This window comes from Ostrea edulis, chromosome 5 (genome assembly GCF_947568905.1).
Source record: "Ostrea edulis chromosome 5, xbOstEdul1.1, whole genome shotgun sequence".
In the NCBI taxonomy this organism is placed as follows: domain Eukaryota; kingdom Metazoa; phylum Mollusca; class Bivalvia; order Ostreida; family Ostreidae; genus Ostrea; species Ostrea edulis.
The window spans coordinates 90698392-90716201 of NC_079168.1; the positions used below are offsets into that span (position 1 = coordinate 90698392).

Consider the following 17810-nt stretch of genomic DNA (forward strand, 5'->3'; position numbering starts at 1 on the left):
ATCTAACTTTCAAAAGAATGAAGCATATACGCGAAAAATAAATTGAAACTGAATAGATATCTATGAGTGTAATAGTCCTTTATCAAAATTGTAAATTTCATGATCCTAGGGGATAAGGGTTTGATTCCAGGATAGAGCCAAAATTATTATTAAGATTATTGTCTTTATCATTTGAAAGATTTCTTTAAGTTTGCTGTTACAGTATGAAAACTATATTCATCTTTAGGAAAAGCAGAAAAGGATGTATAAAATAGTGAATTTCCCAACCGCAGTGACGGGTTCAAATTACAACTCAACTGTATGACAAATTAGATGATTTCAGCTTCTCCGTCATCAACTTTCAATATCCATGTAGCAGTATTCCATTATCACCTGCATATGGTGTTTATATCTTTCAACTGATTCGATACACAAGAGCTTGTTTTGCGTTTAGTCAGTTTTTAAATCGAGGCAAGCTATTGAAAAACAAGTTGATGGTACAGTGGTTTCAACAGTCTCGATTGAAGTCAGTATTTCGCAAATTCTATTGTCGATTTAGTTTGCCACTACAACCTATCATTGGCTCAAGTGCTGTCTGACATGGATAACTCCGTATACCTGATCAGGATATAGGGCTTACAGCGGGTGTGACCGGTCGACAGGGGATGACCCTCGCATTGGGTCAAATGCTGTCTGACGTGTTTCATACAGATTGTTAAGCCGTTCTTGGCACACTGATTTGACTGCGGATAACTCCGTTTACCTGATCAGGATATGGGGCTCACGGCGGGTGTGACCGGTCAACAGGGGATGCTTACTCCTCCTAGGCACCTGATCCCACCTCTGGTGTGTCCAGGGGTCCGTGTTTGCCCAACTATCTATTTTGTATTACTTGTAGGAGTTATGAGATTGATCACTGTTCGTTATCTTCACCTTGCATCACTGTTCGATATCTTCACCTTTCATTAGTCATATTGTGTTAATGTTATATATATCATATTGTGTAAAGCTTTTCATCAGTATAGACACATTTGAAGGCATTTAAGTATTGAGAACAAATCGTGTATACGTTTGTTGAATATTAGAATTTTAGAGCATGATTTCCACCCATAGATTTCGTAGCCCTTTGGACTAGTGATACTTTTATATAGTACTTAGGTGACCGATAAGGCCTTTAGGCCTCTTGTTTTCAAAATGCATAAATTCTTGGATTGTTTGATGTTTTCCCCCACACTCAACAATTTTTCAGTATTCTTGGATTAATCTGTATTACTGTTATGGTTTTAAGACAGCATTGTTTAAGATTCATGTTTATTGTGCTTGTAATACAATTACTGATAGTTTGTACATAACGGATATAGTTTATAAATAATACAAGTACAGTTAAAGCATGGATGTAGTTTGTACATATTTTGAATACAGTTTGTACATAAAGATACAGTTTAAATTATATAGCTTGTACATACTTTGGATTAAGTTTGTATATAATTTGGATATGTTTTGTACATAATGTTACAGTTTATACACATTACAGATATAGTTCGTACAAGATTTCAATGCAGATTGAACATATTTCAGTATGTGATAACTATACAAGATGAGATTAAGAACCTCACAGCAGAGGCTGAAAATATTGCTACTGTATTCACTGAAGAAACCAAAGTTCATTGGAACATAAGTAAAGGTACGCACCCAGTTAAATAAAAGCAACATGTTGTCACATTGCTAGAATTCTGAAGCATAATATAGTATCCAATTTAAATTTGATTTCTAAACAGGTACAAACGTTAGCTATCATCTCACAATGGGGGATGGTGTGGAGTTTCTCTTTGGCTATCCTTTCCAGGGATACCTCTGTGAAGAAGACAATTTAAAGAATACTTTTTCCGTTGCCACTGGTAACTTTAATTGTACAACAACGTGTAATGGAACTTCATCAGGTGAATAATTAGAATTACATTAACATTCTGAAATCAGACTGACAACACAAAAACATTACTGCATAATTTTATAAGTAAGTTGTCGAAATTTAGAGAGTTTGGATTTTTTTATTAATGAAATATATAATTTGTATGAATAATAGCAATTTCCATACCTACGCGCCAAAATAATCATTAAAGAAAGTTTTCTTTAAAAGTGTACATGGAATAACTTAATCGTAAATTAATGATTAAAGTGACAACGTAGCTGCTGTAGGATATTTTACACAATGTAATATGCGTTTGTAAAATTTAATATTTTCCATTTTATGCACTATTCAATCATTACAGGAATGGACGGCCATATCTCCTATTATTACTCCGAACCCGACTGGTTTACCTTCACAATAACAGCCTTTAACTTAGTAGGAAACAGCAGTGTCGTTTTAAATCTTCCTGTTCAAATCCCAATTTCTGATTTCTTCATAAATGAGTCTTCCTCCATTCCCTTTGGAGCATCCCGTGCAGTTTCGATGACAACCAGCACAGGTACCCATATTACCCATACCGATCTCCAGGTATCAATGAATGGGTCACTGCTCAATATGTCAAATTTTGATTGGACTTTGAAGTCTGGTGAGGCAATCATTAACGCTGAAAATTACAACTGGAGTGGATATTACATCATTGAAGCCAACATTACGAATCTGGTCAGCCCTGTCAGTTCCTTTGAAAGAGGAGTTTGGATAGATTTTCTTATCACTAATATGTCAATAATTAATGACAGACCCTATGTACCTGTTGGCGAGAATACAACCTTTAATATTGGGATGGACTTCTGTTCTCGGTTCAATACATCCATTCTGTATGGAGACGGCTCACCTCTTGAATTCCTGTATCAAGATTTGCTCGTAAGTCCGCAGCGGTATCGCTTTTCACATATTTTCACTACACCGGGTATTTACAATGTAAATCTTTCAATAGAGAATCCAGTGGATAATCATACCAGTATTCATAACGTTCATGTACAGTATCCTGTAGAAAATGTCGTAGCATTCGTATCCACGCCGATGAGACTTGAACAAAATGGTTTCGTTACGGTGAAAGTCAAGTTAACATTCTTGGGTGGCGTCCCCCTTGCCACAGATGCAAGTTTCCATCTTAATTTCAACGACAGCATCACAACAACTGGTGTCTTTGAAGAACCCACATTTCTAACAACAGAAACTCCTACAGTTGAACAAACAACAGGGTTTGATTGTTCCGCACTTTATGAATTGCTTCAACAATCTCTAAACTCGTCTAAATTTGATACTAATACCACTGATACAACTCCTGCTACGATAACAGAGGAAGAATACCAACTTCTGTGTAACAATTCCACTATAACATACTCTTCCAACATGACAACAACAACGAATCCAATGATTATCACACCAGAAACCGTAATGGAAGGTTTCTTTGAGATTATATTTTCCCACAATTATACGTTATATGGAACGTACAATCTTTTTGCTAACATCTCAAATTTAGTAGACTTTGAGTACTTGCCTTTGACTCTAGACATTGATGAACCCATCTATGATCTAGAATTCATACCTGACCCATTTTGCATATCAGTCAGAACAAAAGGATCTTTCATCATCAGTATGTCCTGGGGCTCACGAGCAGAATGCACAATTAGTATTGGAGATGGATCTCCGGACATTGTTGTTCCATGTAACCGATCACTACCAACATCTACACCTCACTATTTTAACACTGCCGGTGTCTACTATCCATATGCCGTAGGAAATAACACCGTAAGCACTGAATATGTAGCATCCCCAGCACCCATTATCGTCCAAGTTCCTGTTGATGGATTCGAGGTGAAATGTTTGCTGTGTTCAAACGACATTGGTCCACCCACCTACACAACATACAATACCAGTGTGATGTTTGAATTGCTATTTGACAGTAGTAAAGAAATGCCAACCAATGCTTCGTACACAATTGACTATGGAGATGGGACCAAAACATCGCCACAAGACATGCCCAAAACGTTTGCTGTCGAAAATCATGGTGGTGGAAAGTCTCTTGCTTTCCTTTTTCAACATTGCTATTTAAGAGGTGGCAATTACACTGTTATCGTGAATATTTGGAACTTAGTAAGTAATGTCAATTATACATGTTCGCATGATCTCTATGAAGCAATAGTAAATCTACATCTTAATTTCTACGACTACGACCCTGATACCGGAATTACAAAGGTAGGGGGTGGTCCAGATCAGAATTATTTTGCCTTGGAACATCAAGTTCTATTTGTAGCATCACATGACAGAGGCTCCCATGTAACTTATCACTGGGGATATGGTGATGGGTCTGCTTTGCAATCTATCTACTATATTCAGAATGCCTATCATGGATACTCTGAAGATAGCACTTTCACTATTACTTTAAACGCAACAAACAAGTTTGTCGAAAATGACGCTAATATAAAAACAACAATCAATATTCAGAGGGGTTGCTTCAACACATCAATATCTGTTGATGACCCTCGGCCCAAGAACTCTACATTTGAGTATCAAATGTGTCCGGGAACTATTGGTTCTGACGCATGCTACTTTATAGACTTCAAGGATGATACATCTGTTCCTAGTCGGTACATGATGTTTGGTGACTCTAATTCTTGCGCTTCGATTTCCGAATGGAGTTGGTACTGGAACGATCCAAACAAACTGTTTGTTTCTCACCCTTCTGATACGTGGTATGCAGATAAACTTGCAAATCCCAGTAACTACAACATAACAATTCACAATATGTTCATGTTTGAAGGTGCATATGATGTCACATTAGAATGCAAGAATTACGTGTCCCATACAACAGCGATATATAACACAGGTGTCACCAAGGGTCAGTGCTGGTGGCCGTATGTCAACTTGACAAGCCCCAACCTTTGCCAGCCTCCAGCCTGTGATACTGTCGACCCTAATATGAGAGTAGTCCTAAAGTCTGAGAAGCTAATAGTATACTCCGATGTCATTATTAACTGTACCTCCACTAAGGTAGCCTACTATTCTTGGACCGTTTTCAAAATAAATGAAACACATGGAAACGAGGTTGAAGTCACCGAATTAGGAGACGCAGATGTGTATTCTATTGGCGCTAGATACTTGCAGGTGGAGCCAAGGGTCCTTGAATACGGCCTCTACAGATTTGAATTGAATGTCAGTATGAACGAACTGATGGGCATGTTTTCTGTCGACTCTGTTGAATTGCGAATATTGCCTACGCCGTTACAAGTCGCTATTGCAGGTGGCGATATTTTACAAGCGCAGTGGGGAAGCGAGTCCCCCTTAGTTCTTGATGGACAAACAGAATCATATGACCCCGATGTGGCATCCGAGGATAAGAGCGGAATGGAGTTCATCTGGCTATGCAGAAGGGTTTGCGAAAACTGGCCAATATTTGACAACGACTTTAACCCTACATCGACCTTTACTCATAACTGTACCTACCAAGACGATTCTGATCGAGGTTGTTCAAAGATTGATGAGCTGGATTCACCAGGTACTGAATAAATCTATACGGAAACGTTAAAAAATTACATTATGTGGCTTTAGATTATTTACAATTTTCAGTTGTTAGTTTATCATTAGATATCTCTAAATTAAGTTTTATATACTAGTATACGGTATGATTTTTTTAATCCTCTTACATATAATACTTGCAAGGAAAAATGGTCAATGCCACTGGTGGTGTAATAAACATTTTTACTGGAGAAATGTATGAAGCGGATCACGTTGAAATACGACTCATTGTGAGGAAAGGCAATAGAATAGCTGAGGACTTCCTAGTTCTGTTTATCGCCGAGGGAAATCCACCCCTAATTAGTTTGAAGTAATTATAGTTCTCTAGGACGTTTTACATACTACAGGAATAAGATATATATTGATAGATTATCTTGTAGGAATAAGATATATATTGATAGATTATCTTGACGCGTTCTGATGCTTCTTTATTATACTATTCATTGTGTGGATATTTACTTGCATTATATATATATATATATATATATATATATATATATATATATATATATATATATCTACTATAGATGCGTTACGAACTGTGGTCCGAAAATGAATCCAACCAGTCGTTATTCCCTGCAGTCGCATATTGATGGCTGGACTAGGGGTGCATTTTTCTACTACAGGTAAATCAATTCCAACTACACTAATGACAAATGAAAATAGATTGATTTAAGAAACTAACTTTTGAGTTCTTTAAGTGACAGAGTTTCCTATTTGGTATTTTAACGAGGATATATATTTATATGCTGGATGCAACTTCTCTGATTTTAAGGTTGTTCGAGTATTTTCTTTGTTCACAACTATGCCAATCTGCACTATGCATCGTGTCTTAAATGTATTTCAATTGATAGATGGAAACTATACGGTGTCCCATGGGGAGGCGGATATTTCAACAGAAGACTTATATCAGAATCTCAATGGGTCAACCAAGCTACAACTGGCTCCAATGGCCCACATATGGCAATTGATCCTGTCGTTTCATTGTTTACAAGTAATAGCTCGTACAGTTATTACTTCTCGGTAAAATCTTGGCGATGGGGAACGAGCGAATCAAATAGCGGTAGGATTTTATGAAATTTCTGTGTGCAAAATTTCGTACCAATTAATTAATTCTTTGCAAGCAACCATATTTGAACTAAGAATGATAACCGAATTTAACTTAATGATAGGAATCACGGAAATCAACTTCAGGATTAATGAAAAGCCGAAGGCCGGAAGAGTTACTGTATCAATTTCTCCTGGATCTGGCATTGCATACGAAACAAAGTTTTCTGTGTCTGCGAGGGGATTTACCGACTATGAGGATGGATCTACAATGTCTTTCTACAAGTTTGGTTACAGGATAGACCCAGATAGCTTGATTACCTGGTTTCATGAAGGCAGTGCGTATATAATTTTCTCATCTTACTGTTTCAAAATTTTCTTTTCTAGTATAAAACTAAAGATTATCGGTAATAGCATTGGATATTTCTAATTAGAACATGTATTCATCATCCAACTTTGAACAGCAAAAAGTAACAACTATGGCTTTGAAAATCCATTTCCAAACGGACTGGAGTCCCTTAATTTCCAGATTAATGTTGTTGTCAGAGCCTATGACCGAAGCGGAGCGTATGCAGAAAAATGGAAATCAATAACGGTAATTGATCTACAGACAGTATTTCAGATAACAAGATACACTCAAGTAACTTATTGTGGTTGGTGGTGGCCTGTCGTAGTCTGTTTCTAGGTAATATGTGACCATAATTACTTTCTTGAAATATATTCTATTATAAAACTTGGTGTGGATTGATTGATTGATGGCATCTTGTTTAATGTTCCTCTCGATAATTATGCCTCCCTTCAAAGAAGAGGGGCATATTGCTTTGCACCTGTCCGTCGGTCGGTATGTTGGTCGGTCGGTCGGTAGACCATATGTTGTCTGCTCAATATGTTGAGAACCATTCACTTGATCGTAATGATATTTCATATGTGGGTTGTTTATGAGTAGAAAAGGACCAAACTTCCGCCAGAGTTCGTTTGCTCACAAACCAAACTCTTCCAGTTGGGCATTATGGGATAGCGATTTTATAGACTGCGTATACTGTGTGACGTCACTGTAGAATGACGAAAAAAATATAACGTCATACGTAAAGAACTTTCAAAACAAGAACGTAAACTTCAAGTTCATTACTTTACACAATAATTTGATCAGAGTCTCCCTACGTTTTAATGAAATTTTGATCATTTTATGTTTAAAATAAAATCCATACTTTTATATTAATGCTCTTAATGTCAATATCTTCAAACTTTAAACTAGGAACTACTTCTTTAGTGTTATTTGCCCGCGTGATAATCGCGTATTCACAATATACAAATCTGTATATTGTACTGCGTCACATAGGAGAGGTCTATACGTAGGTGACGTAAGGAGGCCTCGACGGGGAGTTTGGAAAAGGATCCCTATTGTTTTTCAGATCAAAAGGTCAAGGGTCAATCTACTCTGGACATAGGAATATACTATCAGCTCAATATCTTGAGAACCCTTAGCTTAACAGACATCAAACTTGGTATATTGGTACATCCTAAGAAGTAAATGACCTCTATAGATTTTGAGGTCACATGGTTAAAGATCAAGGGTCAAACTGGACATTGAAATATACTGACCACTCAATATTTTCATAACCCTTTGTTTGACAGACATCAAACTTAGTACACTGGTACATCTTCAGGCGAAGTTGACCCTTATTGATTTTTGAGGTCACATATGCTCAAAGGTCAAGGGTTAAACTGGACATAGTAATATATTGTCTCCTACATGTATATGTTAAGAATTGTTTGCTTGATTGACACCAAACTTGATACACTGGTACAGCATAAGGAGTAAATGACTCCTATTAATTTTTGGGTCACATGGTCAATCCACTCTTGACATAGGAAGATATTGTCTGCTCAATATTTTGAATTGATGATACTACTATCAATTAAATGATGTGTGTGTAAAACCCTTTTTTCAATTTTGCACCTGCGGGCGGGCATATATTTTATACAAACATCTCTTGTTTTTCACTCATATGGAGACGTCACCAATATATACCGATGCCGAACGTTTGGCGATGGAACTGCCACTGCAAGTTTTAATGACTTAGGTCTGTCTCGGCCGGGATTCGAACCCCGACCTTCCGCATACTGGGGAACGCTCTACCTATATAGACTACCGCGGCGATCAATTTGTTATGGAGCGTCTGTTGGAAAATGATAACAATTGTAAACATGATAGTCAATGTACCCTTGAGGTTGAATCAAAACCGTTAAAGCTTATGTAATCTTTAAAAAGATTCTTCACTCAGGAACATCTAACAGAGAAAAACTTCGTGTGAAGTGATGAGCATGAATGCATTTACCAAAATGGTGAAAGTCATGGCTGCTTTACTTTCAGATGGTGCTCGAATATGTATGTGGGCTAGTGAAAATGCATTTAATTATTAGTCACCTATCGGCGGAGCGGAAGAGGGCTACTAGTTTTCACTCCGTCTGTCCCAACTTAGTTTTCTGGACTGTTTTCATTAAGCTTTCATTTAAAAGCTGAAATTTGGTGTGTGGTTTACTACTGTATGTTTACAGATCAAGTCTTTAATACGTTTGTCACAATGGACAGATTTTTACAAGATTTATCGGATTTACAATGCTTTAAATAAGGATAAGCAAGGAGCACTAAGGACAAATTCTAACCCGGATCCCCACAGACTTACGTTAGGGCGAGATGGTATTGTTCATGTAGGGAATATGCAATATATTACTTCAGAATATTTAGGTCACCTGAATCACTCGAGTAACCTAATGCTATCTGTTTTTCTCCCTCGGGCGTCGGTCGTAAATTTTTGAACATTTTCAGCTTCTTCTCTGGAACGGCTGGAACAGAATTTGTGAATTTCATGGACCATGCGGCCAGCAAAAAATGACTAATGTTTAAAAACAATTCTGAACGACCACACATCTGGATAAGAAAAAAAACAACAACCAAAAAGTAAATGTATAGTTATGAAAAGCAGGAAGGCTTCTTCCAAATATTGAAATTTTGTGGTCGCGGAGTAGAGGTTCTGATTCCAGGGTCAAACTTGAAATGTATATGTTAAAGGTATAACTCCATACTCGCATTATTATCTGATGTGAAGATAACGAACAGTGATCAATCTCATAAGTCCTATAAGCAATACAAAATGGACACCTGGACACACCAGATGTGGGATAAGGTGCCTAGGAGGAGTAAGCATCCCCTGTCGACCGGTCACACCCGCCGTGAGCCCTATATCCTGATCAGGTAAACGGAGTTATCCGTAGTCAAAATCAGTGTGCCAAGAACGGCCTAACAATTGGCATGAAACACTTCAGACAGCATTTGACCTAATGATAGGTTGTATTGACGAACTAGTTCGTTATATAACGACCATAGAATTTGCGAAATGCTGACTTCAATTGAGATTGTTGAAACCTTTGTTCCATCAACTTGTTTGTCAGTAGCTTGTCTCGATTTAAAAACTGATCATACACAGAACAAGCTCTTGCGTATCAAATCAGTTGAGATATGTAAACACCATATGCAAGTGATAATGGAACATTGCTACATAAATATGGGAAGTTGACGATGGAGAAGCTGCAATCACCCCGTTTGTCATACATTTGAGTTGTCAGTTTGCCGTTAATGTTTACTTTCAATAAAATATGTAGGTATGAAGCAGAAGTACACGGCTCTGTGGTGGCTTTATAATACATGTAGTATTAAAAGTGTATTTATTTCAATTTAAAGTTAATAAATCATAAAATAAAATATATCTAGTCGTCGCACTTTTTAAGATGCGAGACATTTATAAACAAAATCATATACCTATATCAACGTCAGAAAATTGCATTTTCCTTAAACACGAATTTTTGTTGGTTGTATATTGTTTGACGTCCCGCTCGATAATGGTTCGCTCATATGTTGATGTAACCATTACTGGTGAAGGGCTGTAAAACTTTAGGCCTATGCTCGGCGCTTACTGCCATTGAGCAGGAAGGGATCTTTATCAGGCTACACCTGCTGTGACATGGGTTCTTGCGGTCTCATCCGAAGGACCGCCCCATTTAGTCTCCTCTAAATTACAACAAGCAAGGGTTACTGAGAAACTATTATAATCTGGATCCCCACGGGACCTGGTTATAACAAGATAATGATATTTATAACAATTTCATTAACCTTTATCAAAAAATATACAAAATGTCTTTTTAAAAAATACAGAAAATCTATCGCATGATGGACTTGATAAAAACTTATATGAAAAGAGAATCACTTCCCTTGGATTCAATATTTTGAAACATTTCATTGATTATTCATAACTTTTGAAATGTTTTATGTTTAACAAGGTCTTTTACAAGAAGTATTGGAAAAGACTCCAACAAAAATTAATCCTGCCATGCATAAATCTAAATAAATCATTGATTTTGCAAATTCTTATAACGTCACAGAGGGATAGATTGCTTTAAATATCGTCGTCTATAGTATTGTTGATACTACATGTAAATTAGAGTTAAATGAATATTTAGAAGGACCAGGCAACGTTTTACCAAACTTTTAAATTTCATAATCCCAGGGGTAGGGGTTTTGGTTTCAGAGTGGAGCAAATTGATTATACTGATTTCTTTCTCATTTGAAAGACTTCTTTAATTTGCAACTACTTTATAAAAATCAAATGCATATTAAAGAAAGGCAGAAATGGATGCACCAAAATCGTAAATTTGGCAACCTTAGTGGTAGAGGTTTCAAGTCAAAGGTATGGTCAATATGGTAAAAAAAAATCACAGATTTCGTCGCACTTTGGTGGGCTATTGATACCTACATCCAATACTCAGGTGACCAATAAGGCCCGTGGGCCTCATGTTTGGCTACCCCTGCAGCTATTGAATTGTTAAGGTTAACAAATAAACTACCATAAAGTGAAATTAGTTTAAAGCTACATATACGATGACTCCACTCTTTTAATTACATGATCATATGCTGTCATTCCTCCTTAACTTTTGTAAACGTCATTGACCTATTGTTCTTTGCGCATATTTATACCCCCGAACGAAGTTCAGGGGGTATATAGGAATCACTCTGTCTGTCTGTCCGTCCGTCTGTCTGTCTGTCTGTGCAGATTCGTGTCCGGGCCATAACTTCTTTGTTCTTTGACTTAGGCATACCATATTTGGCACACAGGTGGATCACCACGAGACGATGTGTCGAGTACCTTCATGACCTCTATATGACCTTGACCTCAAGGTCAAACTTAAAGGGTTTTTTTTACAATGGATTCGTGTCTGGGTCATAACTTCTTTGTTCTTTGACATAGGCATACCACATTTGACACATGAGTGTATCACTATGAGACGATATGTCGGGTACCTTCATGACCTCTATATTACCTTGAACTTAAGGTCAAAATTATAGGTTTATGCCATGGATTTGTGTTCGGACTGTATTTTCCATTTTCTTCTACAAAGGCATACCAGTATTTTTACCCCCAGGAAAGAGGTAATTTATACCTATTAACAACACCATTTAGGAGATTGGGGTAAGCGGGGGTATTCTTAGTGAGCATTGCTCACAGTACCTCTTGTTTCCTTAGGTTCAACCACCTCAACCGACAGCTGTAAGGACTATCATATCCACTGCAACGGAACCCGGAGGACAAATTGATAAATATCTTATTGGGGCCGACATCCGTGTAGCTCCCATGTCTTTGACTCTCGCCAAATTTTTAAATGAAGAGGCAAATGGCGCACTGACGTCTGCGGAGGTTGTCGAGACTACAAGTAAATGCATTACATTATATATTATGGAGATTTCGTTAATATGAACTTCCTTTATTGCAGTGCATGTATGGTATGTTTAATAAGACAACGAAAACTATTTGTTTTTCAGTGGTGTGACCAAATACAAGAGCATTATTTAAAAATGAAAAGTTTGTGTTTTCCTACACCTTTTGAGGCTTTGAAGGACGGGCATTAACAAAAAGCAAAATCATTTACCTTACGATGAATCATTTAAAATAAGTATATCAAAGAATTTAATTCACTTCATTTCAATTTCAAGCTTCCATTGCACAAGATCAAAATTTGACGGAGGTTGAGCGTCTTGCATTGGAACAAACACTTGTACAACAACAGGCGAACGAAAAGGAGAATCGTATAAGGGTATGTAACATTTATAATTATCCCACAATTTTATATAATTAATCATATCTATCTACATGTATCTATCTATCTATCTATCTGTCTATCAATCTATCTATCTATCTATCTATCTATCTATCTATCTATCTATCTATCTATCTATATATATATATATATATATATATATAAAAGCACTAAAGTTCCAACAACACCCGATACCTCAAAGTGTCGGATCCACAACATGGATACAAGGTCAAATACAAAAAATTATACAAAGCACTAAAATGACCAACGACACGAACAACGAGATTGTCAAATTTTCGGGACGACCCGTCCCTTCTTCAGGACAAACGAAAACAATTACATAATGTGGTCAATATCAACAGAGCATAATAACAAAAACTACATATAAATACATCTAGCACTACAACTACACTAATCTACAAACGTATTTACAACGCAGACTACATGTTTTTGGTCTTTAGGCTTGCCAATCAATGTTAAAAGTGGAACGAATTAGGACATGCCTTATTCGTCCAAAGAGCTGATCCAAAATGTCCGAAAAGAAAAACAATAAACTTTTTTATGGCTAACAAGATTTTTTACAATAACTATTGAAAAAGATTCCAACAAAATTTATGTTCCTATCATTAAATTATTGACTTTGCAAAATCCTATGACGTCACACGGGTGTGGAACTACGTTAACAGTTACATCGTACTTTTGTCGCCATGTTTCGAGGGAACATTTCGCTTATCAATTTTCAACTGAATGTAAACAAGATTTCATTACCGAACATTGTATTTATTCATAACTAATCTGTTTAGCATAAAATTGATGTCCGTGTAGATTATATTCTACATGTAACAATCCATAATAATCATTATCAATCATACTCATTCCTAAGCATAACCTACTACAGTATATTCTATTTAATCTATGTAATTGTATGCAAAATTTACTACTATTATCTACATGAAAAAGCCAAAACCGTTTCCCTCTCGAGCTGGATTACGCGGTAAGCATCAAAGGATGCAATTACGCCTTGATCGCCAGGTAAGATAGATAAGGTATACACAAAGACTATTAACTAAATGTCCATCAATTTCTAGCATCCAATCTGAAACTTGATTTCTCCTGATTGACAAGGGTTCAGAGACCAGGTAAATTTGAAGGCGGTGCTTATTTTCTCGGTCTTTAAATACTGTATGGGCCATGGCGACTCAGGTGAACGATGTGGCCCATGAGCCTCTTGTTTTTTTGTTTTTTGTTTGTTTTTTTTTTTTTTTATATATATATATATCTTTAGCCATCATATGTATTTTTGTTTGTTTTTCCTGTTTTTCTTTGTTTGTCCTGAGGAAGGGACAGGTCGTCCCGAAAAGGACTCGAGCCACGAACACCCTGTAATGGCCTATGCTAGGGGTGAAATCTAAAGTGTATTTTGCTGATTTTTTTCTATCCTTGATTTCCATGTATACTATTTACCCAAATCACATGTCACCTTAATTTGTGAAACCGGATGTTGATTACTTGAAATTAAACGTCAAACCCATACATGTATTTGATTTCCCCCCGGATTTTACCACCTCTTTTTTCACTTTGAGGCAATAATTTTTATATTGCGTATGTTTCGCTCTAAGATTTAATTCGATTGAAGAAAAAATGGTAATGAAAGGTATTCTTTCCAATGAAAAAAACTCGTAGCGACGTTCTAGCTGCTATCGAAAAATAACTTTTTTGAAATATCGCGAGAGGAAGAGGAATAGTCGTCTAAACAGCTGACATCAGTATATGCGATGCATTGTGATTACTGCGGATACAGGTGCCAATTTAAATGCTTCATTATGTTGATTCCTAAAAATTAGATACGCAAGTATTACAGAATTTCCATTGTACAGCAAGCATTACCAATTATATAGCCGGGAAACATTTTCAACCAAATATTTTAAAGTTTTGCACCTCGAATCAGTACGCTACGCGGTGTTATCACTAGGCCGACCACTCATCGGGCCAGTGATATATGTCAGTGCATATGAATTGGAAGTGCAGGAATAGTAGTAAAAACTTCTTGTACATTCCACTTTTATTTGAAAATGATAAGTAATCTTTCTGATTTTGTCTGGGGGAAAAACAACAACATACAATATCCCTCACACATAATCTTGCTCATTTACACAAAGTGTCTCGTCATTCATCGTCGCAAACCACGGATTATTGGTTTGTGAAATAGAATGAAACAATAACCCGTGATTTGCGACGATGCTCGTCATTCAGCTATTCTGATACATTTCCAGGTAATATATTCCCGCACATGAGTTTTGTCAAACTGCTATACGAGTCAAAATTGTTAAATATAGTGCTTTGTAATGCATTTTCTTTACTTTTAATTACAATGAGAAGTAACTATATGCATGGTTTCAGGAATAAATAAATAATTTATTAGATGTCTTAATTTATTTTTTAATTAAAAAGAGTAGTTGTTTTCTCAAATGATCATTTTACACATTCAAATGACGGTTTTAAGGAGTTTAATTCATATTTGTAAAAATGCAAGGGAGGCTACTGTAAGTTAAAATAAGTGGCGGATCCAATGGAACGTACACACACAATTTTCAATAGAAAATGGAGGACAAGAATATATAAATGGAATTTATTAATATTTTCATAGTATAATATTACCCCTTCATTTTTTTAATCAAGACATCCAAACCTATGATATAGATCTACCATAGTATAATGATTATTGTACCAGCATTACATGTACTGGTCAGGGTTAAATAGTGCATTTCAGTTTAGAAGTACGTGTAACATATTGTGTTTATATTTCTACCTAGCCATTTATTATTGAATGTGAAGAGAGCGATGCCTTAATTGAAGATCTAAGTCATTTATTATTATTTATTTTTTTAAAAATATTATTATCCCAATTTCTTACCTCACTCATTTAAAGTTCTGCACTATTACATGTACATGGCTTTATTATTATTCCTAATGAAACAAAACCAAATGATTTACATCCAGTGTTTTTCACACCAAATTCAGAAGCTACGATTATGCCTTACTGATTTGGAAAAATTATCAACTTATTTTGATATCAGGATTTTTTAAATATTGAACTCCTCCATAAATAAATGTGTGGGTAAATGGGTGCGTGCGTGTGTGTTTGTGTGTAAACTATTGGAATTTTGTAACTATAGATTTTTAAAGAATTTTTCTTTTTGCTACTTATTCATGCGACATGGCATGCATCTCGATCATGAAATGGAAATTATGCAAGGTTATCTTGATACTGTCCAATATTCACTTTATGGGGATGCCATTAACGCAATAGTAGGTCATACGTAAAATATTTGTAACATATTGTTTTAGAAGTGCAAATGATTTTGACACGATTGGGGGGAAATTTTTAAGGGGAAACAGCCTGAATAATGTCTTAATACTTAAAAGTATGTATGAATAACACTGACATAATTTACTTCAGCGTGCATTTGGAGAGGGTTAATATAGACAATGCCTGTTGTCCAATCCATTTGTGTTTCCAAATTGATTTGTTACAGATGCCTAGAAAAAAAGTCCTATAAATGTTTTAACTTCCCTAGAACTACGAAACAAACAGATATATGCTATATATCAAAGATTCATAGGAATGTAATAAGCAGACTATCTGGAAGAACGCCTAGTCACCGTGATTTTCTGTGTGACAAATGTAGACATAAATGCAGGTCCTATGTACAGAAATACGGCAAGTCAAATCCAGAACTCAAGAGGAGTAATCTGTCATCTATAAACCAACCATCATTTACTACGTCCCTTAGTCCTCCTTCTGTTTAATTGTCATTCCATGTACAGCTAGAGGTCACTCTTCTTGCATACTTAAGATATTTACTTCAGTTCATACAAAAACTTTATGCGGTGGTCGAGAGGTTAGATCGTTCGCCCTGCACGCGGTAGGCTGGGGTTTGAATCCCGGCCGCGTCAGACCTAAGTCGTAAAAACGGGTAGTGACAGTTCCATCGCCAAACGCTTGGTATCTGGGGATGTCCCATGTAACAGTAGGTGTGGCACGCTAAAGAACCCTCACTGCTTTTAAATGGCCGTAAGCACCGAGCATAGGCCTAAAATTTGAAGCCCTTCACCGGTCTTGGTGACGTCTCCATATGTGTGAAAAATTCTCGAGCGAGACGTTAAGCAAGATACAGTCAATCAATCAATCAATCAATCAAAACTCTAATATATTATGTATAATACCTTCTATTTAATGATAAGAAAGGATGATATCATGAATTTTTATCTGAATACCAATAGTACATAAACAAGTACAGTGTATTTAAATGATTAACCCAGTCTGCAATTCTGCATATATTTGCATAACAATAAGATATCATCAAATGATATATATATATATATATATATATATATATATATATATATATATATATACAAGTCGCCGTTTTATACGTTTTAATTTTCACCCACTAATTACATTTCGCTTAGAATTTCTTTCTTTTATTTCTTTGTTTTATCACACGGAGGTGCACAAAGGATGCACAGGTGACATCCAAGGAGTTCCTCCGCGGATTTAAAAGTCTACTTCGCTCAGAAAAATGACTTCAGATGTGCATACAATTTTAAAGGTCAACCGTGTTTTATAAAAAAAAAAATTGGTTCACGAGGGGGATGTTTAAAAAATCTATTTTCCTAATTAGTTACAATAATTACTCAAGTTTAACCAAAATTATAGAGTTGTCTCTCTTTTTATCGTCAGTTAATATCAATTTAATGGAAATTGATACAAATAGATATACAACTTAAAAAAAATAAACTCGTCTCTGAGGTAGACTGTAAAACAATATTGTTTGCTGTGGTCCTTTCACCGCATGGAATTTTGATTTTTAATCACGATTTTTCAATTACGTCCAATACAGCGGGGAAAAAAATGTAAAGTGGGGGGAGGAGGCAATATATCTCAAATCTAAACGTTGTGATAGAAAATATACAAGTTCGTAGTATTTTAACAGTTCTGATTTACAATCAGAATAAGCCCCAAAAATATATATTAACCTATACGTCCATTTTTTTTTGTTGGTGTTTTACACTGTGATTCTCATAACGTCAACACCATGACGTAAGCATCATGACATTATTTAGTTTTCATGCTGAAAAACAA

General features: G+C 36.0%; 1 protein-coding gene across 1 annotated transcript in view; it reads left to right on the top strand.

Annotated features, from left to right (window-relative positions):
- Window positions 1–17810, top strand: part of LOC125649388 (uncharacterized) — a 73466-nt gene that overhangs the window by 24938 nt on the left and 30718 nt on the right. The window contains exons 9-18 of the mRNA XM_056139253.1: window positions 1558–1663; window positions 1758–1919; window positions 2250–5447; window positions 5612–5777; window positions 5995–6093; window positions 6322–6530; window positions 6640–6852; window positions 6979–7109; window positions 12094–12280; window positions 12561–12661. Of these exons, the coding sequence (XP_055995228.1) occupies window positions 1558–1663; window positions 1758–1919; window positions 2250–5447; window positions 5612–5777; window positions 5995–6093; window positions 6322–6530; window positions 6640–6852; window positions 6979–7109; window positions 12094–12280; window positions 12561–12661 (4572 nt within the window). The remainder of the gene's footprint in view (window positions 1–1557; window positions 1664–1757; window positions 1920–2249; window positions 5448–5611; window positions 5778–5994; window positions 6094–6321; window positions 6531–6639; window positions 6853–6978; window positions 7110–12093; window positions 12281–12560; window positions 12662–17810) is intronic.